This window comes from Camarhynchus parvulus, chromosome 4 (genome assembly GCF_901933205.1).
Source record: "Camarhynchus parvulus chromosome 4, STF_HiC, whole genome shotgun sequence".
In the NCBI taxonomy this organism is placed as follows: Eukaryota; Metazoa; Chordata; class Aves; order Passeriformes; family Thraupidae; genus Camarhynchus; species Camarhynchus parvulus.
Window position 1 is genome coordinate 44,975,450 of NC_044574.1, and position 25,996 is coordinate 45,001,445.

General features: G+C 39.3%; 1 protein-coding gene across 1 annotated transcript; it reads right to left on the reverse strand.

The window, feature by feature from the left end:
* Window positions 1–1,071: 1,071 nt before the first annotated feature.
* SLC39A8 (solute carrier family 39 member 8) lies at window positions 1,072–25,408 on the reverse strand. The gene is made up of 8 exons (XM_030947527.1): window positions 25,138–25,408; window positions 18,211–18,379; window positions 13,963–14,132; window positions 13,420–13,542; window positions 12,224–12,391; window positions 5,712–5,919; window positions 5,020–5,204; window positions 1,072–2,294 (listed from the first exon to the last, which is right to left on the reverse strand). The coding sequence occupies exons 1-8, from the start codon at window positions 25,321–25,323 to the stop codon at window positions 2,148–2,150; spliced, it is 1,356 nt and encodes a 451-aa protein (XP_030803387.1). The 5' UTR covers window positions 25,324–25,408; the 3' UTR covers window positions 1,072–2,147.
* Between the last annotated feature and the right edge of the window lie 588 nt (window positions 25,409–25,996).

Here is a 25,996-nt window from a genome sequence, read left to right on the forward strand (position 1 = left end):
GGAAAGGATGGGATAATACAGTAAAATAAAAGTCAAGAACTACAATAGGCATTTGGTGTGTTTGCATATATGAGATTATTTGCTGGCACCTACCAATCCATAGAGTAACAGCCTGCAGAAGGAAATCCAAGCCAGTGCCCTGTTATTCAAATCCTGGAAATCATTGGGAGTCCTAGAATAGGAATAGATGTGTTTTGTATGTACTGGACAAGGATCATAGCAGAGATGTACAGACAAACAGGTTCACACAGAAATCAAAAAGCTTTCTTATGTGCTGAATATCCCATAGCAGAATAGGCAATTTGGTTTGTGACTAAAGCATTACTCAAAATCAGACTTTGCTCCATCTCTAGTCTGCTCTGTGATCTAAAAGTAGGTTATTCCAATGATTTGCTTGTCTCAGTTTTTCCTCCTTAGGGAATTAACAAAAATCAAGTCTCCTTTGCAAATATTTGGATTTAAAGGTGAAAAGTACGATTCAAGCATATTATTAAAATAATCTGATGAACTAGGAATGGTCACATTATTTTAGGAAGTCTATGAACATTCATAATTACTTTAACACACCATTGTCATACACAAGAAATGTCATTTGTCATTTACAAACAGCTTATATACCCAAGAAATCAACAAAGAATTAAAGGAAAGACACAGTGGACTCCTCTTCACAGAAACTTAGAGGGCACAAAATAACTAATGAATGTTTCTTTCCATACAGCTACTATATTTACACTTTATTATTTACAACATATTTTGAAGTATTATTTACAACTCCTGTGCAGTTTGCCTTAAAGCTTTTATTAAACAGACACTTAGAGAAGTTATTTTTTCCTGAGGTAATTACAGATGATATTCAAATAAAGTAGTAAAGTAAATACTTTGCCTGGTAGAAAAAATATTTTAATAAAGAATTAAAAATAAAATAGTTGTACCTTCCTACAGCAAGGAAATACATCAAAAACAGTACCTCCTTTGAAGCTGTAAAACTTGCTTAAAAATCAATGAAAAAGTAACTTACTGGAGAATAACAACAATTCCTTCAAAGCAAAGTGGTGATTGAAATGGAATGTATTTTTTAATGAATTTCCTTGTGCTCATCTTACAGCAGATTCGTAATGAGTAGATGAATTGTTTATTTCAGAAGAACTCATATATATATAAGCATGATTTTAGAAAGTTCACACGCAACAGATTGTGGTAAGAATTTGTATATTTTATTATCATTTCATTCCATCCAACTGCACACAAAGAAATCATTCAAATTATGAAGAAAGCATACTGGAATGTTGATTTTAGCAGGTTTTTTTCCTAAATTCTCCTCTGCAAGACTAAAGAACTGATTTTTAAAGGGGTTATATGGGAAACTTAAGTATAAAACTTTATTATTTTCATAGAATACACAAAACTTGAACATTTTTAAAGTACTCAATGTTTCTAAAATATTATGGAGTTGATAAACAGTCATAAATTTAACACAGGTTCCCTCTAATTAAAAAAAGTGGTTCTCAAAATAAATCAACAATTCCCTAGTGCATTTATAAAGAGAAAAGATCAAAAGCAGGAACTGATACTTTTCCTTCCAGTGTTAATTAGTAATTAAAAATCTTAGCTTCATTAGTACCTACTCTGAAATGGTTTGATTTTTTTTTTCTTTTTTTTTGGTGACGAATGAAGATGTTACACAGACAAATCCTGCAACAAAAGTCATAAAAATTAACCAGTTTTGAAACTGCTTGCCTTCATCACAGTTAAAAAACTATATGAAACTGTATTATTTTCTTTTAAATACACATCTTCCTTGTAGACCTCAGCTTTCAGTTGGTCTGGATTTGCACGTAGCTGCATGTATTGCATAATTCTACTGGCCAAGTAACACCCTTCCTCTATGACAGTTCAGATATGTCTGATAATTTTAAGTAGAAATAAAAATATTAGCATAATTTTTTGGCATCACACAGAAGCTGACAGCTCCTACTATTTGGTTCAACTGCAAGTCCTAAAGAAGAATTGCCTGTATTTGGGGCAGGAGGGACAGGATGAGCCTTGCCACTGTTTCAAAACCGAGTAGATGAAATGAATGTCCCTGTATGGATTTCAAGTGTCTTCCATTTGCAGTTTGCTTGATGTCTCCACTCCTGATTCCGTCGTCACAGCTCGATATTTTCTGCATACAAGGTGATCAGCAGGATAGCAGTAAACCCCGTGAGCAAACCAGCATTCTGAATGAGGAAGAATGTCAGATCTGTCTTTCGTCCCGTCACTTTCTCCCGCAGCATATCGTTCATCTCTGGGAACTGAAAAAATAGGATATTTTTAGGTAAGTATTGCCATCTCGTGGTAGCATGCTTAATTTAAGGCATTAAGAAGTGAACCATATTGCTACTTTAGACTGAATATTAGAACTAACAGCGTGAAGGCAGTCACAGGAAAATATCGCACTCATTACCCTGAAAAACCACTCCACCAAGGATGGTAAGATGAAATGGTGTTTTGTTCCTCTCTACTGTGGCTTCATCTGGCTGTGTCTCATGCAAATTTTCCCTTTTTGATTCTAGCAGCCTCCTAGGTTCCAATTGTTGGTCCATGTATTGCTAAGAGCAGCTGCCCTTGTATTGCTAAATGTTTTGTTTCTTCCTTCACTGCCATAAAGAGAAATCCTTGTTTGGGAAACAGAAGATTAGGATTCTTCTGCTTCATCTAAAGGAAAATGAAGTGAAGATGAAAACACGGGCAACTCCTCAGAAATCAGAAACCTTTCACATGTGGAAGGTCTTGGTGGGCTTGCCAGGTCAAGTAAGGAAGAAGAGGAAGACTACTGGTGTGAAACTGGTGGTAACACATGCAATATGACATTACAGTGCCATGAAGGGATTCTTCATTCCATAATATACGTCTTAGTGGTATAAACAGAAGAGCAAAGGGTGATTGATCTGCTGCTAACTGCAGAAACAAAGATACTGCCTCTGGAGCCAGTGGAGGTGATGGCAGAAGAGCACAGGTATGAAGTTCTCTGCATGGAATGATTCAGGGTATGTGTTAGCTGCAGGTAAAGTCAGCTACAGTGGCTTTTGAGAAATAAGCCTTAAAGTATTCTTCTGTTCTGCTGAGACTAGCATAACCAGAATACAACGAAGACAGTTTATTTCAGCCCTAGTCAGGAAGCCTTCAGGCTGGGTGACTCCAAGACTGTATCTTTATTTGATCTCACAGTACAAAAACAGGTATTGAAGGTACTGCAATTCTTGAAGAACAGGCTAAGGTTAGTGGGAAAAGCCCAAAGTTTCCCAGAAATGGTTCCAGAGTTCCGTCACACTCTTGCACAACAGGGCAAAACCAGATTAACTTCATGCCATACAGCAAGGCTCATTTGTGCACACACCTCAGCATACATTCCCACCTGCCCACAGTCTCCCCACTCAGTGATCCCATTGGCAGAGGTTGGACTATGCCAATACTGGCAGAAAAAAGAACAGCAAAAAGAAAAGGAGGAAGGTATGACATTCCAGTTAATCCTACCTGCTTCTGGACAAGCAAACCAGAAGTGTGTGAAAATCATAAGAAAGTGGAAAGCCAGATCTCTGTACAGAGCACTTCAATACCCTATTTCAGACTTTTCAGGGGGAAGAAAAATTCAGATAGGTAACTGATACAATCCAAAAACCTATAAAAAGAAAGAGAGGAGGGTACAGGGAGAGAGACAGATAGAGAAGAACAGAGAGAACAGAACAACAGATACAAAGAAAAGAATGTTACCTACTTTGATGGCTTTAATAACAAACTTGAGTCACTATGATTTATGCCATGAATTTTACACATCAGAGTTCAGTGCATTACTATTCATTATATGAGTGAAGCTAAACAAAAAGCATTAGCAATTAAGGTACTGCAAGCTTATAAAATAAACTACTTATATTGTTCATAACTCTAACAACATATTAAATCCTATACTATTACCTAAACTATAACAGTATTTAATGAAATAGTCACTATAAATATATGACAGTTCCTAAATGCACATGGAACCAAACTGAAGTCTCAAATCTTTTCACATTTGGGCCTCACTCTTCCAGTTCTGCACTCAAATGGATTCTCATGTGGCAGATGCAAACACCTTTGCACCTGTTGCATCTTAAGTCAGTGTTCTTACAACACTGACTTAAACATAATAAAACTTAAAACTCTTGAAAGATCTCTCTCATTTTGAGACAAAACATCATTGTAAGAGGAAATTGTGGAATATTGCTAAGTGCCTGTGAATCCAATGTCTAAATACAATCTGGATTTTAGCACAATTTCTTTTTCTCATATCTTCTAGCACACTTTGAAAAATGAATGGTAGACATACTATTTTGAATAGAACCCAGCAAAATTTTTAGTCTGAACCATTGAAAATGAGGCTGGCACTCTTTGGTTTAAATCAGGACAGAATTTAAATCAATTTTTCATTATCACTGTGGTTACACAACACCTTTCATTCAACTCAAAACTTAATATTTAACTTTATTCTGTTTACCTTTCTAGCTTTTCCTCCACAACATGGTTTAAATAGACAAACAAACCTTTTAAAAATAATAAGGTGAAATAATGTGACACTTTAAAATGCTGAAACAAAGTATTTATACACTTTGTACTCTTTGATTAAACTAGGTCAAATTCATGAAAGGCTTGTCTCTGTCTAAAACCCCTTTTCAATATTCATATGATGAGGTGAAAGGCTGTAGTGTTTCATGAATAAACATAAATTGTTATCGATAGGTGAGGCTTTATGAAGCCTTACCTATCGGTAACAATAATTATCTGTGCACCTCCATTAAGTGTTTAAGTGATGATATTCTATTATTATTATTATTATTATTATTATTATTATTATTATTATTATTATTATTATTATTATTATTATTATTATTGTTGGCCACTGGCTTGAGAAGGAGAAAATACTAAATTCTGCGGGAGAGACTTAGGGGAGTATATGGTTTTTTTGCAGAGAAATAAATAACTGAAAACATAATTATATCTCACCATATCTGCCAGAGAGATGTACAGGAACATTCCACCAGCTATAGCAAAGATGATGTTAGGAGCAAAGTTGTTGCCTACTAATATTCCAAAGGCCAACCCAATGTAACAAGAACATGCAGATAGGAAATTGAAAAACAGAGCCTGCCGAGTACTCATTCCTGCATTAAGCAAGATGACAAAATCCCCTAGAAGAATAAAAAAACAGAAAACCATATTGAGAAAATGATATTGTGGTTATTCTGATGTCAAAAGAAGTCTGAAGACATTATTTGTATGCACATTATAACCCTTGTTGGTTTTTTTCGTTCAAACAGGTGATGAGGATTTCCCTTCAATACTAATGAAATTGAAATATTCTAAATAAATAGTGATGCAAGATTGAGCTAAGAGCACAGGAACACACAACCACCTATGATGATTTTGGGGTTTAAAATTAATTAATACAACACTGTCTGCACCATATATAAACAGGATAATTAGTACCTGTCCAATATATGCTCCCAGCTTCCACCCACCTGCACTTGGGAACTTCCTGTGCCAGATGTGTGTTTTGGTACTTGGTAACTTTTTGATGAATATTTTTTCTATTAATTTGTCTAAACTTTCTTTCAACCTCTGCCAACTTTACGCCAACACAACCACCTACAACAGAGATTTCCACAGCAAACAACATGTGCAATGAAGTTCCTTACCCAGTTCATGAGGAAACTCTTCACATAAGATGGCTATGGAGGTACTGAGCCCTTGAAGCAGAGACAAAGTGAAAGAAGCCCCAATCGCCAAGCCATCTATGAAATTATGTACGGCATCACTCAGTGTCACCATCCAAGCAATGGTCCCAATCTTTGACAGTGGACGCCCCTTAAGACACTTGCATAAGCTGCTCTGGGTGGCTCCTTCCTGAAAAAACAAAATATAATAAAACAATTACACAAGGCACTGATTAAAGAAGTCAATGAATCACACTTCTGTCTTTAAATGAATGCCCAGTATAAGCTCAAGCACTGCTGCATATAGAGACCAAATTGCTTTGCCCAAGAAGCAAATGGCACAGCAGAAGCACCAAATGTTTTCTTTTTCCACAAGGTGATGTGCAGGTCTCAATCTCCCTTCTGACTGCAAAGTGTTACCTGGATGCCCTTCAGCTGAGACAGGAAGCAATTCAGGTCACAGTGGTCTGAATGTCTCTCTGGAGTCTCTGTCAGATAAAGATGGTCCCAAGCCTCCCCTGCCACCTCTACATAAGCATGTACAGTCAGAAGTATCTGATCTCAGTGACTGGCAGCATCTGTATTTAAAACAACTGGCACCACATCATGGTCTCAAGAGACATACTCAGCTACCACAGTAACAGAATTCTATCTACATGATATATATGATGTGTCTCTACTGTAGAATGTGTCTACAGTATAGACATATTCAGATATTCCATAAAGTTTATTTCTAATTTTGGGCAATGATAGTCAAGTCCAGGTATTCAAATTAATTTCTACAAAATGAATGTTCAATAAAAACAGTGGTGGCTAATTTTGACTGCACAATTAAAGGCTCAGAGCATGAAATCAACAGGCTAATATAAAACTCAGTGCACACACCCTCCAGGGATCTCACTAATTCTCCCCAGAAGTGGAAGTAATTTATACATGGGGTGCCATGAAATAAAGAAAAACTTGAACACACGTAGAAGGAACTGCCATTTTAACTGCAAGCACAAACTAAGCGCCCCTAAAAGTTCTTGGTCACCCATTTGATGAATTTCTATACACACATACTGCCTTTATAGAATATTTGCAAGCATTATAGTATTTCCCCCCATTTTAAAAAATGCTTATATAGCATTAACTAGTGCTTACTTACTGGAATATATAAGCAGTAATATATATGTATGTATGCCTACAGACACACACAGCACAGAATCACAGATTAGTTAAGGTTGCAAGAGACCACAGTGGCTCATCTGGTCCAACATCCCTCCTCAAGCACATGGCACAGGATTGCATCCAGGCAGTTCCTGGATGCCTCTAATGAGAAAGACTCCATAGCCTCCCTGAGCAATCTGTTCCAGTGCTCAGTCACCCACACAGTAAAGAAGCTCTTCCTCATGCTCAGGTGGAACTTTCTGTGCATCAGTCTCCGTCATCTCTTCTCAAGGCTGAACAGACCCAGCTCCCTCAACCTTTCCTTCTGAGAGATGCTCCAGCCCCCTCATTGCCCTTGTGGCCTCTGCTGGACCTGCCCCAGGAGCTCCATGTCCCTCTTGTGCTGAGGAGCGCAGAACTGAGCATAACACTCCAGATGTGACTCACCAGGGCTGGGCAGAGGGGCAGGATCACATCCCTGACCAGCTGGCAATGCTCTTCCCAATGCACCCCAGGATGCCATTGGCCTTCTTGGCCACAAGGACATCGCAGGCTCATGGACACTCATGGACACACCAGGACACACAGGTATTTCCCTGCAGAGCTGCTTCCAGCAGGTCAGCCCCCAGCCTGTGCTGGCGCCTGGGGTTATTTTTTCCCAGGTGCAGGACCCTGCATTTGCCTTTGCTGGATTTCAGGAGGTTCTGCTGTGCCCATCTCTCCAACCTGTTGAGGCCCTTCTGAAGGGATATTGGCCAGTCCTCACATATTTGTGTCATCAGTGAACTGCTCAGGAGGCAAGCTCACTAAGTCCTTGATGAATATGTTAAACAATAAAGGGCTCAGTACTGAACCCTGAGGGACACCACTAGTGACAGGCCTCCAATGACATCCTGACCCACTGAGATCTGCCATTCAGCCAGTTCTCAATAAACCTCACTGTCCACTCATCCATTCCACACTTCCTGAGTTTGCCTGTGAGGATGTTGTGAGAGACACTGTCTAAGCATTGTTTAAGTTAAGGCAGGCAATTTCCACTGCTCTCCCCTGAACCACACACATCACCATTTCTTGAAGTAGAAGAATATAGAGGAACATCTCCTTCTCTTTAGGAAAAGGCCAAAGAGTATTCCAATAAATTTTCCTCAGTTATTAAAAACAACATTGCAAACTGGTTTAGTTTTGCCATATGCAAATGCTACCAGGCAAACTGATTTTTTAACTACAAGGAAATAAAATGATCAATAACTCCTTGCAAAATCTTTAAGAACTGAGCTATAAGGTCTGTCGCATGATTTGCTCACAGGCCTCTTATCTGATTACATTCTTGTATTTAGGAGCTACCCTGGGACAGGACAAAAGTTCAGGTCAGGAATTTCTGAGTCAGGTGCCTATTGCACTGCCTGGAACTCATAGATAATAAAGCCTTGGTTGAGTAGTGCCAAAACCACTACAAAGCAGCCCCTATTCAGTCTACAGGAAGTTCTGAAATTACATTTTTATGATGCAAAAATGAGCAATGGTATCAAAAAGTCAGGAGTTTCCCTGCTGATTCAAACACATAGGTTTTAGATTTGTATTACACAATTACCTTTAGTTTTTGAAGGCTTTCCTCTCAACATTTCCTCTAACACAAGCAGTGCCAATCATTTCTTTGAGATTATTAATTTGTACATGTACTATTTCTGTTTGAGATAGGATCACTTACAAGTAATAGATCTCTCTCTTAATCCATGAAGACAAGCTGAACATCACTTTAAGTAAGAAGTATTACAAAGCAAGCCACCCAAAATACATGAGTATAAGAAAACCCAAATGCAATTAGCAAAGCTCTTCCACCAATTCATCCAGCTTCCTGAGGTAAAGATCTGCTCTCTAATTTTTTCTGTTCCCTGGTGACCATCCTTCAAGTAGACTATAAACTGAAAGAAGAATTGTTTTGTAGACCATCCTGATTTCTGCCTAAGCACATCATCTTTCTTGCACATTTTTCTAGCTTCACTGAAGAAAGGGAGTTTGATCTAATGCACAAATTTTCTTTATAAATAATTCACCCATTTATTTCCACCAAAAAGAAAATTTAAAGTAATTGCAATTAATTTAGGGTACCAGTATTGATTTACTTCTAAAAATTACTTTATTGATTCAAACTTCCAAAATGCAGAAACAACTGTAGTTTATAAACTAGGATTCAGTTTCTGAGGCACCTTTGTTTTTTATATATATATATGGCTATCGGCCATTTACATTTACTGTGCTGCTCTGAAGTATCATAATTCTTACATGTAATCCATTTTAAAGAATGTCTTGACAACTTCTCTCAATTATATAAAGCACAGTGGAATTGCCTTTCTGGATCTACTTTCTGAAGTTTACTAGATCATGTATCCAGTAGAAGCAGATGAACAAGTAATACATATTCTTCCTATTTAAGATAAAGGAGACTACTGACAAAATACCCTACAAACACACAGGATTCCAAAGCAAAAAATCAGCAATATCTGTCTCCTCTGGACTATTTCCATTTTGTCAGGGTACTTTAGCATACATCAAAAGAGATGTATGCTAAGGAGCTCTCTAATACCCAGCCGGACTATCGGGTTTAATTTTTATTAATTATTAGTGCAGCTCTACATCATTCATATCTCCACCGTTTATGGTAAACCAAAGACATCCTTGGTATTTATGCTCTTCTAAACACAGGGGGCGTTTTAAAAAGTAATGGCCTCTCCTTCATCCCCAAACTTCAGAAATTATACAGAGAAATTATACAGAAATTATAATATAATATATCTATTATATATATTATATATAATAGATATATTATACTCTTATTTTATCCTACGATATCTCGGATTACTATTGCTATTTCCAATGCATGTCTGAGTCCCTCAGACATGAACCAGACACGCCCTCTGGAAGAGCCCACAGGACTAAGAAGGAATCCTGATGCTGCCACCAGGCAATAAATAAAGGCACTGTAAAGTTTTGTTATACAACTCTAACAATGTGCACTCAGGAACACAGATGTTTCAGCAATTTGTCTCTGAAATAACTTTCCTTCAAAGTTTCTGTTGTCAAGCCACATTTCAATGCATAGTAGATACAAACTTTGAGTAGAGCACAAAGGTTTCCAAGGTTGCACTTACTGCTGCAAGTGAAAACAGAAAGTAGGTGACTAATTAAACATTTACTCTGACAGTCAATTTCTTCTGATATTAAAGGAGAGAATATAGCTGGATCCTCACGGCTGAAAACAGTTACCACACCTTAGCACAATCAGGCTTCAAATTTCCTCTTTAAAGCCTTCATTTTGATTTCTGACTACTCTGTATTTGCCCTCCTCAACAAGCTGTTGATTATGAGGACACATTAAAATGCTCTTGGGTATACATTAGCTTATATCAAGTGGTTTTGCCCTAAATAGTACATTCTTGTAAAGTTGAATAATGCATCCCTACTCTCCTGACATTATCCTAACTGCCCCAAAGCACCTTGGCCACATTGACCCTCCCCTGACCTGGCCCTTTGAACCTCACTGGAGGAGGACAAGAGCAATGATGGCTTTTTTGTTGCTACACAATATCATAGAACAATTAGGTTAGACCTCTAAGGCCATCGAGTCCAACCATTAACCTAATTAGCCAAGTCCACCATTAATCCATATCCCTAAGCAACATCTCTATGCACCTTTTAAACACCTCCAGAGATGGTGATTCCACCACTTCCCTGGGCAACCTGTTCCAGAGCTTGACAACCCTTTCTGTGAGGAATTTTTTCCTAATATCCAGTCTAAACCTCCCCTGGCAGAACTTGAGGCTGTTTCCTCTTGTCCTGTCACTTAATATTAGAAAGAAGACATCAACCCCCAAGTGGTACAACCTCCTTTCAGACAGTTGCAGAGAGTGATAAGGTCCCCCCCAAGCCGCTTTACTCCAGGCTAAACAATCCCAGCTCCCTCAGCTGCTCCTCATAGGGCTCATGCTCCAACTCTTTCACCAGCTTTCTTGCCCTACTTTGGAGATGCTCCCACACCTCAAGGTCTCTCTTGTAGCGAGGGACCCGAAACTGAACACAGGATTCAAGGTGCAGCCTCAGCAGTGCCTCAGGGCAATGATCACTTCCCCAGTCCTGCTGGCTGCACTGTTTCTGTCTCTGCAGACAGCAGAGGCTTCTTTTACTTGTTTTATAAATCTAGAAAATAAAACTTAGGGACACTCATAATACTAATTCCCTCCTGGTGCCCATGTAATTTTAATAATTAAGCATGTTTCTTCTAGTTTTTAAGATGCTCAGTATCCACCACACTTCACAACATTTCTATGGTAAGGACAAGTACAATTTTGGTGTTTCAAACTGTGTGCATCAAATGCCCAGTGAGCCTGCAGCGTCAATGCAGGACTCCCAGGTTCTCTCCTGTTTGTTAGGGACTGCCTCTGGCTTGCTCTCCTGCTTGCTCCTCTCTGCTCCCCACAACTTACTTAACTGGCTAATAAAAATGGATGGCAAACCAAAAATCTCTTCTATGGCAAAAGTCTGCCTTAAGACATCTAAAATTCTTTTACTTTGTATTATTGTTTTTAATAAGGCACAGTACTGGTCCTCCTTGCACAATACTGCTCCTCTCTACACATGGAAAAAGACTAAAGAAGCACAAAACTTCCTCTTCCTACTTCAATTTTCTTCTCAGACAGAAGGAAGTTGTATTTGCAGTATGAAAACAAACACAAAGAAACACAGTGAACAAATCTGAAAGATAATAATACTTAAACCAGGAGTGGCTTCTTTCTCAACATATCACCTCTGTGGTTCCCACAGTATCCAAATACACTGTGTCATCACAAGCAGTGCTCACAATATACAGCCTGAAAGTTACTGTATTAGTTCTTCTCTTTAATTATTGATTTGGTAGAGCCAGGCTCTCACACTTAACAGCTTTATGTATTCAGGAACAAAATACGGATCATTTTGTATGATCAATGTTACCATAACAGTAAAATACACCACTGTTCTTTAAGCAAAACAGTAACAACAACACCAAACCAAAATTAGCCAAATTGAATACAAATTAAAATCTGATTAAATACATCTCTCTGTCCAGCCCATTCCAGCACTGATATAACATAGCCCTTTCAGTTGGATACAAATGGAGTGCATCACTCAGCTTTTTCAATCTTGCCCCAAAGCTTGCTCTTGTATTTTTTTTTCATAGGGTTCAACCAAATTATAAGCTGTAACTCTACAAAAACTTGACAAAAGTAATAAAAATTCATATTAACTCTCCTCTCAGATATGCTTATATAATTGGCAGGGAAAAAATAAATAAATAGACACAATTTTCATACCTGTGCTGAGATCACACTGATGCTGTCAAAACCAAGATTTCCATTGCTCTCCACGACAGCTGAATTTGCATAACATGTGCCCCCATTGCTGGATGATGATGGTTTGGGTGAGGTAGTCTTATCCTGAGAATTATTCTCTTCTCCATTTTCAAAGTAGTTGTGGCCAGTCTAGGTGGAAAATAAACAAGTAGGTAGCTAATTAAAACAAAAGCAAAATAGCAATGTAAGAAAATAAAGACAAAAAGGAAAAGGTGGGTGGGAGATCATACTCATGCTGCCTTGCTTTCCACACCAAGTGATTGCTGAAATGAGCAGCAGTGAACATTTAATTTTTTTAATTAACTCCAAACATATCTAAGTTCCTAACTTATCTCTTACTGTTAGCTAATCAGAAAACATGGGAGACTTTTCATTTCTATACCTTTATGTAGAACATCCCAAGCCAACCTGACCAAAAGTCATGATCGACATTCGCTGGTTATTCATGGTTGCTTGTCAAATAGAGCTCATTAGCCTTTGTCTGCTTACATAATTAAAGAAAAACAAATCAATTTTTTCTATTTCCAGCTATTGCAAATGAGGGACAGTTGATCATCATAATTTTCAGTATCAGCAACACTCAAGTGAGCACACAGAAGACAAGTACTCTGACACTGGGTGAAAAGCAAAGAGGAGACAACTGCACTGCTCACTGAGCAGGTCTGTGTACCAGACCTTGGGGAAACACAGAGCTGAAGTTACTGAACACAAGTCAGGCCCTATCAGTGCAGCTGCACTTTGCAGATGACCAAGAAGGTGTATTTGTCACACTGATTTCTCCTGCCCAAGGAGGAGCTCCATGGGCAGACTTCATTCTCTCCACCTCTTATATATTTCCATGTTTTTCTGATGCATTCAGCTACCACAGCAACAGCTTGGCTGTGGAGAGCAACTGGAGTATACACCAAAGAGAGCAGACCACACTCACATCTGGATTCCATTCCCAAAGCTGCCTGCTTGTAATTCCCTCAAAAAAGTGAGATTTCTTGCCCTATTCATATGGGTTTTAAACAGATATATCAGAACACACACGAAGGCTGAATTCCTCAGATAAAATAGGAAAAAACCCCCACATTTTATCCATCTAGCAAGTGTCTCACAGAATATGACAGGTACTTTAAGGCAAGGCTCATTCAGTTAGTGATAGGTGTCATTACCTTGTTATAGAGCTTTAGTATCACTTTAAGAATCCTTTCCACAAAGAAGAGAATGTAGAATCCACCAAATACAGCAACAGCTTTCTCAACATAGTTATCGACTTTTGGGTCAAACCCAAATGCCTAACAGGGAAGGAAAAAGCAGTGCAAATTACTCTGTATTCTTAGTACATTTACAGAAAAACAAACAAATGTCACACTGCACAGACACACCTCTATCACAAAAACTGTCTCTAGACCAACCACCAGTTTCCATGAACAGAAATTGTAAAAGATTCTGGTATCATTACATTTTTTAAACTCGGAGAAAATGTTAACAGTGTAGCCTATTAAAGTTCACTACAACTTTATCCAGTGTATTTCTCTTTTTGTTTAGAGGCAGAATAACCCTTGGTCCTTCCCAATGAACAACAAGACATAGATCTTTAGAAACTAGTATGCAAACCTGTAATGATTTGTATCATTATATTATCAAATAATACAATGGCATATAATAATTCTATATATCATTATTATTATCAAATAATTATTCTCCTTGCTTACCTCTGGAATGAGCTGGAAAATTGCATTAGAAAACAGAGTACCAATGGCCAAGCCCACAAAGTAAGTTAAAACCTTGGGGAAATATGACTTCTTTAAGAAAGGAGTTAAAATCAATCCCAGAAGTGATGCCAAGTTAATGATAGACACAGCCAGGAACCCAAATCCCCAAACTGTGGGTAAAAAAAGAGAAATACAAAATATTTTAGTATAACACCCACTTCAGTCTGCTTGTGATTTCTCTAATTGCTAAATTGGCATGGAACTAGTAAAAGAGTCATTCCTTGGTTGAAATTAAAACTCACAAATATAAAATTCTTAAAATGCATAGGCAGTTAAGATGCATACCTGCAGAAAGGAAATATCTGAAAATATTTTCTGGGACAACCATATTAAAAATGGAAACCATGCTAGTAGAATATATGGGCTAACCTAACTGCTGGTAATGTAAATGAGGTCTCTCTACAGTCAATGAAGAGTAAAAATTAAGGCTTAGGCCAATAGTTGGAGCAGCTATAGCACAGAGAAAAGATAAAACTTCTTACTAGTCCCAGAGTCAGATCCAATTGACATTTAATTCTAAGAAACTCCATGACAACTCCAGTTGTCTTGGCTGTACCAGATATAAAAATCCTTCCTGATAAAGGATGACTCCTTCAAATCACCCTGAGGTGCTATCTCAGTTCCTAACACTCCTCCTGTCATTCAAAGAAATTTTGCTGGCTGAAAATGCTGCCCATCACTGTTTTTCAACAGGTGAGGTGAGAGACATCTGATAGTTGAGATAATTATAATAGAGAAAAGGAAGTGCATTAAAAAAGAGGTTCTAGGTTTAAAAACAAGGATATGTGATTTGGGTATGCAATGGCAAAAACCTTTTCTAAGAATCAGTAAATGCAGCAGGGTTCAGCATGACTTTGTTTCCCTCACCATAAGCATAATCTCAGATATTTAGCGTTCAGGCACCAGGACTTGCACAAATCCATACCATAATTATTCTGGAGCCTGAATTATAGGTTGGAGAGGTGTGGTACGGTTGTTGCTGCTCGTAGGCACTCACAAAGTTGTGCCTCTATAAGGAACTTTTTTTTCCTAGTGACATCTCAAATCCCTATGAGTAGAGAGAAAAACTTTAAAAGTTGTGCTAAAGAGGTCTACAAGGATGACCCAAGTAATGCCACAGAACTACAAAGTAATGCAAACGGACAGAGAGTTTGTCTTTAAAAGTTAACCACAAAAAATAATCAATGCCAACACAGTGTTGCCTAGATGAGAACAGTTTCATATAATCCAGAAAGTTGCATCATTATAAGCTTGTATGTATGTAGGGAAGTCACCACAAATTCCTCTCTGCATAGCAGAAACTAACAGATCAGACTATGGTCTGATATTATTTCCTGGAACACAACTGGCACACACACTAAGCTAAATTCCTCACCTGCAACTGGGATGCTCTACTCTGTACAGTGTCACAATGTTTTTGTAAAATCAATTTCATATCATGTCAAGAACAGAAAGCATTAGAAACATTCAAAGCATTTGCAGATGTATCAATGCCAATTACAACATTCATTTGCCAATTTTAAGAGAGCCACACAGAGAGAGGGAAAAACAACTAGATATGGGTAGATTCACTAAGCTACATAGATTAATTCTTATTAAACTAAATGACAATTGAGATAGTAACTATATTTTTAAAATCAAATTTATAATAAACGGGTTTCCAGTATTATCATGAGTCAGAAAACACTGTCTAAATGTGGGATTACTACAAACGTACAAGAGTATTTTAGTTTTGTGCATGGACATCTACCCATATTCTGTGCAAAAATGTACATTTTTAACTGAGCTGAAAAAATTCCAAGACAACCACTGTTGGCAAAGTTCCTGCATTAAGGACTGTATTTCACAATATTATGTGCCTTAAAATGGTTTTATTCACTAGGACTCCATCCACACTCGTCTTTTCATGAGTCCACACATCTCAGAAAGCTGGGTAGTCTGACTTTATGTACCAGAGCAGGGCACTCAGATGCAGTGCAAATTCTTTCCCTGAGACTGACGGCTCAGTCAGTTTTTGCTAACAGCTATTATTCTTTCTGTCTTTAAACTGTAATCCCAATAAAGAGACAACCAAGATACCCAAAGGCACAAGAAATCCAAAAAATAAAACTGCAGGAATGGAAGTAAGATGCCCTCCTTAGAACACTGCTGCCCAGCAATGTTCCTTGTAAGAACAGGCAGACTCAGGCTCTTCCTCAACCTTGACCGGGGATGAAGAGGAAGTTAAGTGCATGAATACCTTTCTGAAGAAGTCAAGCAGAGGACACAGAAGGTGTTTGTCTTGGACATGAGGAATGCCACTGGGCAGTTTCAGCTGTTTGATACCTCTCTATACACCTCCCTATTATCGTTCAAAGAAGAGAGCAAGGGGAGGAGCTGAGTGTGCTCAAAGATCAGATAGTTTTACAAATCTCAGGACAAAAGACATTAAAATGTGTTGCTTTCCAACTTCCACTCTGCTTTGGCATCACTTATTTTTTATTCAGAGCAGCTGCTCCTAAAGCTCATTGGACTGGTTTCTTCTGCATGTCTTGTCCATTAGTATTTTGGAATACACTTTATTATTAAGAGAGTGGTGGTCCCTGGGGAGAAAATTCACATAGGTACAGCTGGAAACAGGCATGGAGGATTTTGCTCCATGGGCATTCATTGAAATCATCTGGGCTCAATGCTACTGACAGATTCACTTTGTGATGGGGTGGGGGTGTATAAATCAACAGCTGCATTGGGCACTGGGCCTTTCTAGGAATCTCTGTTCAAACAGGTACCACTGTGTGTCACAGTGGTTTAAAATGCCTAACCATGGGCCTGCAGATTTCTTGTGCTGCAGCCAAGGGAGGGGCAGGGAGAAGGCTGCCTTGCTTATCTGGCTATTGGACATTGCTTCTGAGCTGGACATTGCTTCAGAGCTGGCCAGATAAAAGAAAAGCAAGAAAGATGGTCTAAGAAGCTTAGGAGGTTAACTGTAGGTCAATGATTCCATGTTCAATCTACTTAACCAGCATCCCCTCTCAAAAAAAAAAAAAAAAAAAGGAAAAGAAAAAGAAAAAAAAAGAGAACAGACCCTACTCTCCAATGCAGATCTTATGGTCTTCTTGGTAATATGTGTCTGCATATGATACAAGCAATCTAGAGTAGTCAAGCTAAATTGGTGCCATGGTTTCAGTGATTGCTCAATCAGAATTCTAATCTTCATTGACACAGCAAAACACAGCTATGTTTTAGAAATGATCTCTAATTCTCATTAAAGATGATCACCTATATTAATCAGAATGTTATTAATACTAGTATTTCAAAAGTTACAAAAAGCACTTTGTATCTCTTCTTATGAGTACTGACATTAGGCACTATTAATCCAACATCCTAACTTTTAACATTAATTCAGCTGATTTCCTTGGAACAATAAGCTCATTTGGAATACTGACTCGAATTATATCTGATCCTTTTTAGTGCAATAAGTGATTTCTTTAATCAGATAAATATTCCCTGTCCAATGCTTTTTACTGCACAGTACAGTTCTGTACAGTACAGTTCAGCACAATAAATACAGAAACAAGAGTGAGAAAAAGAGGAAGGGAGAAGATTAGAGCTACTTAACCATGTAACAATCTTCCTCCTGGAGGGGTCATCACAGAAGATGACATGAAAGCAGGAGTCAGAATTTGGAAAGAATGTATTTTTCCTCAGTAAACCAGTCACTGGCTCACCTGACAGTCCTCCTGGAAATAACTCCACCGAAATGTAGCCCAAGTAATTCTAACTCTACCTGCCTCCATACATGCAGATTCCACCAAGTTCAATTTCCCATTGCAAACCACCTGCACAAACTTCCCTTCTGTACACTCATCTTTTCTTCTATTAACCAGCTATAAGTATGAGTCCTTATGTTTCAAGGCACAAACCATTATCCAAGCAAAACAAGTCAGAAAGACACCTCCTTATGTGGGCAAAATAGTCCATAACTTTCTAGTCAGTTCTTTCACCTTTCTTACAGCATTTTAAATAGATCACTGTCAAGAGATACCAATTTTGTTTGGATAATCTGACTGAAACCAGCAGTTTATGTTCCCACTTTGGGACCATATCTTCCCAAACAAGACACTCCTGTTATTTATAGATAAATGCTTAGTGTTCCTCTAAGAAAACCCCACTCCAGTCCCAGCATTAATGCAAGTAATAGTAACTAACCTTGCAAAGAATGTGGTTTAGATGTGTCCACAAAGCTTTCCTGATGGGCACATGGGTGAAAAATTAGCTGTTGCAAAACTGCAGGACATATTGTAGAGAAGCTGGAATTTGATATGTAACTGCCGTTCGGTATCCCATGCAAAGAAAAGATTTCTTCACTAGTCAAGCACTGAAATTGAAAGGGATTTTGACAACTTAACACATTAATGCAAACCAAAAAAAAAGACATACAGTGAGAAATCCAAGAATTACAACATGGAAGTACTACATTTTCAGGAAAGTCTACACAATGTACATTGTGCATGAAAATACTGTGATTGCTTGATGTGAAGCAGAAATGATTCAAAGTACTTTAAGTTAGATAAATCACAAATCAATAAACCCCTTATTTAGGAGACAACTGGAGATCTTTTGCCCTGAGAACTCAGACAGTTAAACCTCATAATATATTTGGAAAAATAGCTTCAAAGTACTTAAAACCCAATGTAATTACAAAATAATTAACTTTAAGAGCAGACTAGATACAGTTAAAATCTTAGTAACAGAGTATGCCAGAAAAGGACTGGTAATTCAGCGACAGCTAATTCATGTAAGTGACCACTTGTACTTTACAACAACACTTCTTATTTATCTTCCCAAATTAACTCCTTAAAAATGGTCTAAAGCCAAACATTTTTCATTCCTCTTACAGCAGTAACTCTTAAGGGCAAACATTGTCTTGTAAAATCACGAGATAAACTCCTGCTTGGGATCTTCACTTTGCCTTTAGCGCAGGGCATAACAGTGTCTGATGGGTCAACAATAAATGTACTCGGCAGTGCTAAACCAGGCCAGGGGCAAGGCAAGTCTGGTTCCTCTGTTTGTCATTTTCAACCAAAAAGATAAAATACAAACCACAAAGTATCATAAAAGATAGATCAACAGAAAAAAAATTGAGTGTTTTTATGTGAAGTGTTCCAAACTGCTGAAATCTTTCATATAACACTTTCTGTTCATTTACATACTTTATTTCCTACAATGATAAGGGAAAGCATTCTTTTTCTGGGTGTACACAATAGTTTTGTGCAGTTATTGCTGCACAACAAACACATACCAGGGTTGAGCCTCAAGACCAAAGAAAGCAAATGTTTTCTTCTATTTGAGACTTCAATTCCAGCATAACTCTCCCTGTAGCAAATCTCAGTATGATTGCAAGCAGATAGCACTGGAAGCCTTAGCAAAATAAACACAAATGGTCACTCCCTGCTCTTCTTAGTTTTGGCAGCCTTCAGATTACATAGCATGCCTCCAATAATTCGACATTGTTATTTATAAGGCAATTAACTCCTAGCGATAAGCCAGAGAGATTGCAAGTCATTTATTTCATCAGAGCTGCTTCCGCTCCTGTTAATAAATATTTTTCTCACTGTCCAAAAGGTGAAAGGCATGCACTCATCACCAGAATGTGACTCTCCTTGATTTGCTGGGATGAAGAGAATATGCAGGCCAATTCAAATGACTTCAGCTGAATTACATCCAGGATCTTTCTGTCCTTCCTCTTTAACTCTGCCAGTCTAGCAGGCACATGCTTCAAACCTAAGTGCAAATTTTGTTAAGGCCATAAGACCCTAAAGACTCAAATATACAGAAGCAAAGTGCATATAATTTCATCTTTCAATGTCAATGCTAATGTCAAAGAAATATCACACATAAAATAAATAGAGCTTATAAAAGAAGATGGATTTTTGCTTTAAAACATGTTGGTCCTTTTAACCTACATGAAAGTGAATAAAGTGAATAAAGAAATCATCACTGAAGATACAGTCTTTAACAGGCCAATGCACAAACCACTGGAGCTTTCTAAACTGATTATGTGTCTAATAATTTTACTGTTAACTCTGCATTTTGGAATCATACAAAATATATGGCTAATATGCCCACAGCAAAACAAAGGGAGGATAGTTGTGGTCTACAGAATAGTTCCTGTATGGTGCTTATTTAACAGCTCACAGAGCCATTTCTGGACATCTGTGGTTAGAAAACTGAGCCAGTAAGAGCTGAGAATTTGCACCATAAATGTCTCTGAAAGAAATCACCTTTAACTATTTCATCCCTAAGATACAGAATAGAGTATTAGCATTTTAAAATACCAATACATTGGTATTAACATTAATTCACAAAAATCCAAACAGTGTTGTGGGTAGGAAAACAGATAATGGAGAGAAACTAAATGAGACACAGCATAAATTAATACACCTGACAATTGTAACCTTGCCTACACACAAACATGGAGGTGAGAAATACCATCATAGAGGAGCTCTTTCATGTGAAATTGAGAAACATCATTGTTTTAATTACTATTATTATTTTGATCAGGGACAAACCCAGAGGATAATGATTCTTATAAATGATTCATTGTTATAAGTCACCTCATACTCTCAGAAAACTCCTACATACATCCAAGAGCTAAAAAGCAAGCTTGCATGAGTTCACCAACACAATTAAAGGATTAATTAAAAGACAGAATCTTTTAGAAGCCTTGGACTGGAGCAAGGCATGTTTTGCACACTGCAAAACTCTGCATTTATCTTTCCAGGATAAATAAATACATTAACATGGCCACATTGCTGTAAAAACATAAGATATTTACTTTGTAAGACTGATGGACTATCTCATCAGAGAGAAAATTTAGCCTCATGGAACAGGGGACTGAAAATGATGTCCTGACTCACCAAACCTGCTGTTGTGTCTGTCCCCTGCTGTGCAACAAGACCTTATCACAGTGATAAGGTGAGACGATTTCCTGTAATGTGACTGTCACCAAGAGTTTAGTAAACAATTGCAAAAAATATATAACAAAACTGATCATCCCTGAACTGTTAAAAAGTAACTTTAAAAATGCTTTAATGAAAACTGGGGAGGAGCTTAATCATAGATTTCACATAGTTACAGAATACTGAGACTTAGAAAAAATTAATCTATCAACTAGGTTATTCAAACAGATGTTTACTTTTACCCTGGTAAGCCCCTCCCAAAAATGATCAAACAATATGGCATTCCTCTAACTGGAGAAATTAACAAAAAATGCTACAGTAGTAACTACCTTTTAAAGGCATCAGTCTCTTCTGTAATCTTCTGCTGTGTTCTTATCATTGCTGTACCTCTTTTATCTGTAGCATTCCACATGTGAAGCACTAAAATACTGAGCAGCATCCTGCACTGCAATTTCTAGATGTTGCCAGATTAAATGCCAGCCCAGCCCACGCCAGGGCTGAGCAGTGGGTCCCACAGTAGCAAAGCAAACAATAAATGCAGTGAATGCCTCTTTAACAGGCTTTTATTTCCTTGCCTAAGTTTTTTTACTTAGTCTGAGCATGCATAAGACAAAATAGAGACATACAGCTCTGCCTTCCTCAACTTACTTGCAAGAAATGAAAGCATCTAATGCTGATGTGGTAGCGCCTTTGTGTCACTTAGGACAGGTGAAAACCGGATGATGCAGATGATCATCCCTTCAATAAGCAGCACTCCATGAGAAAGAATCAGATGGAGCTGCTCAAATGCACTCGTGTGCTTTAGGGATTTCACACACCCTACAACATGGGCAAGGCTTGGAGCTGAGAACTGTCCACAGATACTGAAATTTACTGAAAATACTGTAGAAATAAGACACTTAAGAGGGTACAATAGCTCTAAGCCTATTTAGCATCTCACTGGCCAGGCAACATCAGGTCATGGTGTTGGATCAGGACCCTAACTCTGTCATTCTTGTCTCCATTCTTTCAAAAGGACAAGCTGTAACTAGTGAAAAACTACCCAAAAAATCCTCAAATCAAAGAACATACTAGCCTGGTTCTAGTCTAGCTACAAAACTTATTTGATTTTAACTCATCCTGAGATAAAAGGTAATTATATCTGATTACAAATATTAATTTTAAAAATAAATTAAATTTTTTCAGAATGTTTTGTTTAAAAAATAAAATGCATTACATTAAAACACAGTACTCAGGTATTCCATCTAGACTGGCATAAATAGAGATTTAGGAAAGCCAAAGAAGGAAATAGGAGCATGATTTTAGCACCTACCAATTATATCAAAGCATTAAAAAGGTGACATTAACAAGCCTTCTTCCAATACCCTTTTACCTTGCAGGCATTTTTTGACCAAAAATTTTGAGCATGTCATTTAGTCCTTTGGCACACGTGTATGGCTGCCATACTACAATGAATTCAGTGATAGAAGATCAAGTATGGTTTCATGGTTTTTACATCTTGCTAATAATGTAAAATACAGAGCAAACAACAAACCATAATCTCTATTAGACTGCGATTGCTAATTTAACCCCTATTAGTATGACTAAAATGTGTGGCAATTCTACAGTAAAATGTGAAAAAACCCACACTGCTCAGTATTTGTGCTTGCTCAATTAGCAGTTATTTCTCTGACAAGGAGTCTTAGCTTACATATTAAAAAAAGGTGATAACAGAAAAATTGAAGAGCAAAGAAAATATAAACACAAAATAAAAATAATCATAAAAGTGCATGATGAAAGCAAAAAGAGACCAAAAGCAGAAGAAATTGGTGACAGTTAAATCCAAAATTCAAAAAGGGTGCTCAAAAAATCCAGGTTTTTTCTTCTACATTAAAAAATTAGCATCTTTACAGACATAATAGGACACAAGTTACCACAAACACCTACACAAGTATACACACAAACACTATGACCAACAAATTAAATAATTTTTTTAATTCTCCTTTTCTTTTCAAGTCAACCTGGTATCAAAAGAAAACAGAAATCAACCAATCAATCAATCAATCAATCAATCTTCTTTTGGCTTACACACCCAGACTTTCAATCTTTAAGAAAATGGATGAGCTTCTTGTGGATCTTTTCATGAGATTAATAGGCTTACCAAAATAGTTGTGAATGAGACATTAAACACTAATACTGGGATAACATTACAGAGACTGTTCCCTCCTGCCAGATGCCGTATCACCTGTCCCTTACAGACCAGCTCTCCCCCAAACATTCCTTCAGGCTTGGGATGAGGGACTCTCTGAAGAGCAGGGGTATGTTATCTTGATTCGAAGAAAAGCCTGGGAGTCATCCCACTAAGTCTGGACACAGAAGTTAAGAACTGAAAGCCTAAGATAAACCTTCTGCCCTCCTACAGTCAGGCACTTATGCAGCCTGAATGGATTCAGATGCCTCGAGGAAGACCCGGATCACTCTCCAGAGGTATTCACTTTCCTCTGTTGAGAATCCACAGAGCTTAGGCCTCTGATGCCTTCCAACACCCAAACTTGTATTAGGCCACTTCATGTCTTCTGTCAGAACCAGCAGATGCTGAATTATCAACTTGTAAGCACAAAGATTCATGGTGTCTAAAAACAGGATTTAAGTGGTGTGAGTCTGCATTTGCATGTGCCACCTGCCCAAAGTCATGGACATACCTGACATCCATGAGGAATCAAAATGCACTTGCTTTAATGGCTCAAGCTGATGGAGCAGCCATAAGGCTAATTTTAAGAAAGAAGGCAAGTAACTCAGCAAAAAAGTAGTTTTCATTTCAAAAATCATTTCACTATGATACCCTAGATATAATTCAACATGAACATAATTAGAACACACCTGTAAAAAGAATTGTTTCAGTTAAACTTCAAGTTACTTATGCATTCATAGTAATAAGAAAGAGCATTACTTTTTTTTTCCTTCTGTAGCCTGTGTACGAGAGCTACGTGCTTTTGCAGACAGAAAACCTGAAGGACTGAAGAATCTACTCATTTCTATGCCCCTTTAAAGAAAGCTGCTTTTCATAGCCATACTCAACACTGCAAACTTGTAGTTAGCATGTGTGGCTGAGAATGTTTATATTTGTAACACACCGAGTTGGAACAGTGACCAGTTTGTGAGATTTGCAAGCAACGACTCCTGCAAACATTGCTACGCTTATACTGAACACTACATTGATTTCAGGGCAATTAAGTCCCAATTAAACCTTTCTAAAACAAAGAGAGCTTATTCAAGGTTTGTCTCCTTCACAGAAAAAGCAGAAGAGCTTTTAACTCCACGTTAAAAAACAATTCTCAAGGTCCCTAGAGCCATCCCTCCTCTGTTTCTTAGGGAGTGGAAACCAGAGAAAACAGTCATTTGGCTTTCCCTTAATTTTTGTGCCTTTGTGCCTCTGATTTCTGAGCATATGGAAATCTCAAAATTTCCCTTCAAGGAAACAAAGTCAGTCCAGGATGGTCCAGGTAAGTGAAATTACACAGATTTTAAAGTACCAGACAGATCTGAGTTTCTGATGGTGACATTAAACAAAGTACAAATGTTTTAAAGAGAAGTCATATTCCAGCGATACCCAGTCAGCAAATTAAACATCGGTTTAAAAAGCTTTTGGTAGATTAACCGATGGGTATACACTTTGCACTCAACTTAGATAAAAGATATGAAAATGTCTGAAAAAGTTTCTTTACACAATCAGACCTGTTTGTATAATCGAGTTTTTGCTGCCTCATGACAACTGTATTTCAACAGCTCCTGAAGATTTGCTTATTCAGCTCTCGGAGGGAAACACTAGCTGTTCTCACACACTCCGTGCAGTTGGACAGATCTTTCTTTCGCTATTTAACCGCGAAAAGAGACATTTAAGAGCCGAGCAACGAGGAGAGCCAATCCCGGGGCAGCCCGTGCGGCAGCAGCTCCCTGAGGCACGGCAGCTTCTCCCGCCGCTCTCACCGGCGCGCCGGCACCTCTGCCCGCAGCCCGAGCCCAGAACCCAGCAGACATTTGTTCCCTCCCTCCTTCCCTCCCGGCTTCACCGTGAGGAAACACGAGGGCGGCGAGGCTTAAGACACTGCGGAGCTGCCCGGCCGGCCCGGCGCGCTGGCTCCGTAGTGTCTGGACGTTTCCAGCCGGGCCGTGGCCGCGGTGGCGGTGCCGGTACCTGGTTGTGGTGCAGGTGGGCGAGCGGCAGCGCCGAGCCCAGGGTGGGCGCGGCGCCCAGGCGCTGCAGCAGCGCCGAGAGCTGCCCCGTCGACAGGCTGTGGTTGGCCCCGAAGACGCGCAGCACATCGTCGGCGAAGCTCGTCGAGTTGTCCGGCCCCGGGCCAACCCTGAACTCCTTCTCCATCCCCGCGGGACACGGCGAGTGTGGCAGATGGCGCAGCCCCGCCGCGCCGCCCTGGCCCCTGCCCACGGGCTCCGCGGGGCGGGAGCGGGGCCCGCCCGCTCGGCCCCTCCCCGGGGGCGTACTGGGTACGCCGGGCGGGCGGGCGGCGGCGCCGCGGAGGTCCCCGGCCGGGCGCCGGGCCGTCGCTCGGTGCCCGCTGCGCCGTCGGGCCAGGCCGCTGAGCGGTGCTCGCTGAGCCCCGCCGGCCGGGGGCAGCCGCGGGATCCCCACCACCTTGTGTCACCACAGAAGGTGGCGCGGGGCCCTCCGAGATCGGCCCACGCGCGGGCAGCTGCGGAGGATGCAAAACTCCCGGTTGCCACCGGCCCCGGCCCAGGGGCCAAGAGTCACACAAGCATCAGGGTCATGGCCCCCGCTGCCGTTCCCAGACACAGCCCCTGCTTGCCCGTCTGCCCCTCACCCAGCCGCCCTGACCCTCTGCATGGCAGAAGGGATACCGCAGGCCAAGGTCCAGGCCCAGGCAGGCGCACAGGTGCCGTACACACCTCACCAGCACTATCTCCTGAGCCCAGGCTCCTGGACCTTGGAATGAGTCCTTCGGTTGACAGCCAGTTAGGAAACCTGCTTCTCTCAGGCCCCCTCCCTCACACAGGCTGAGACATAGATTTCTGTC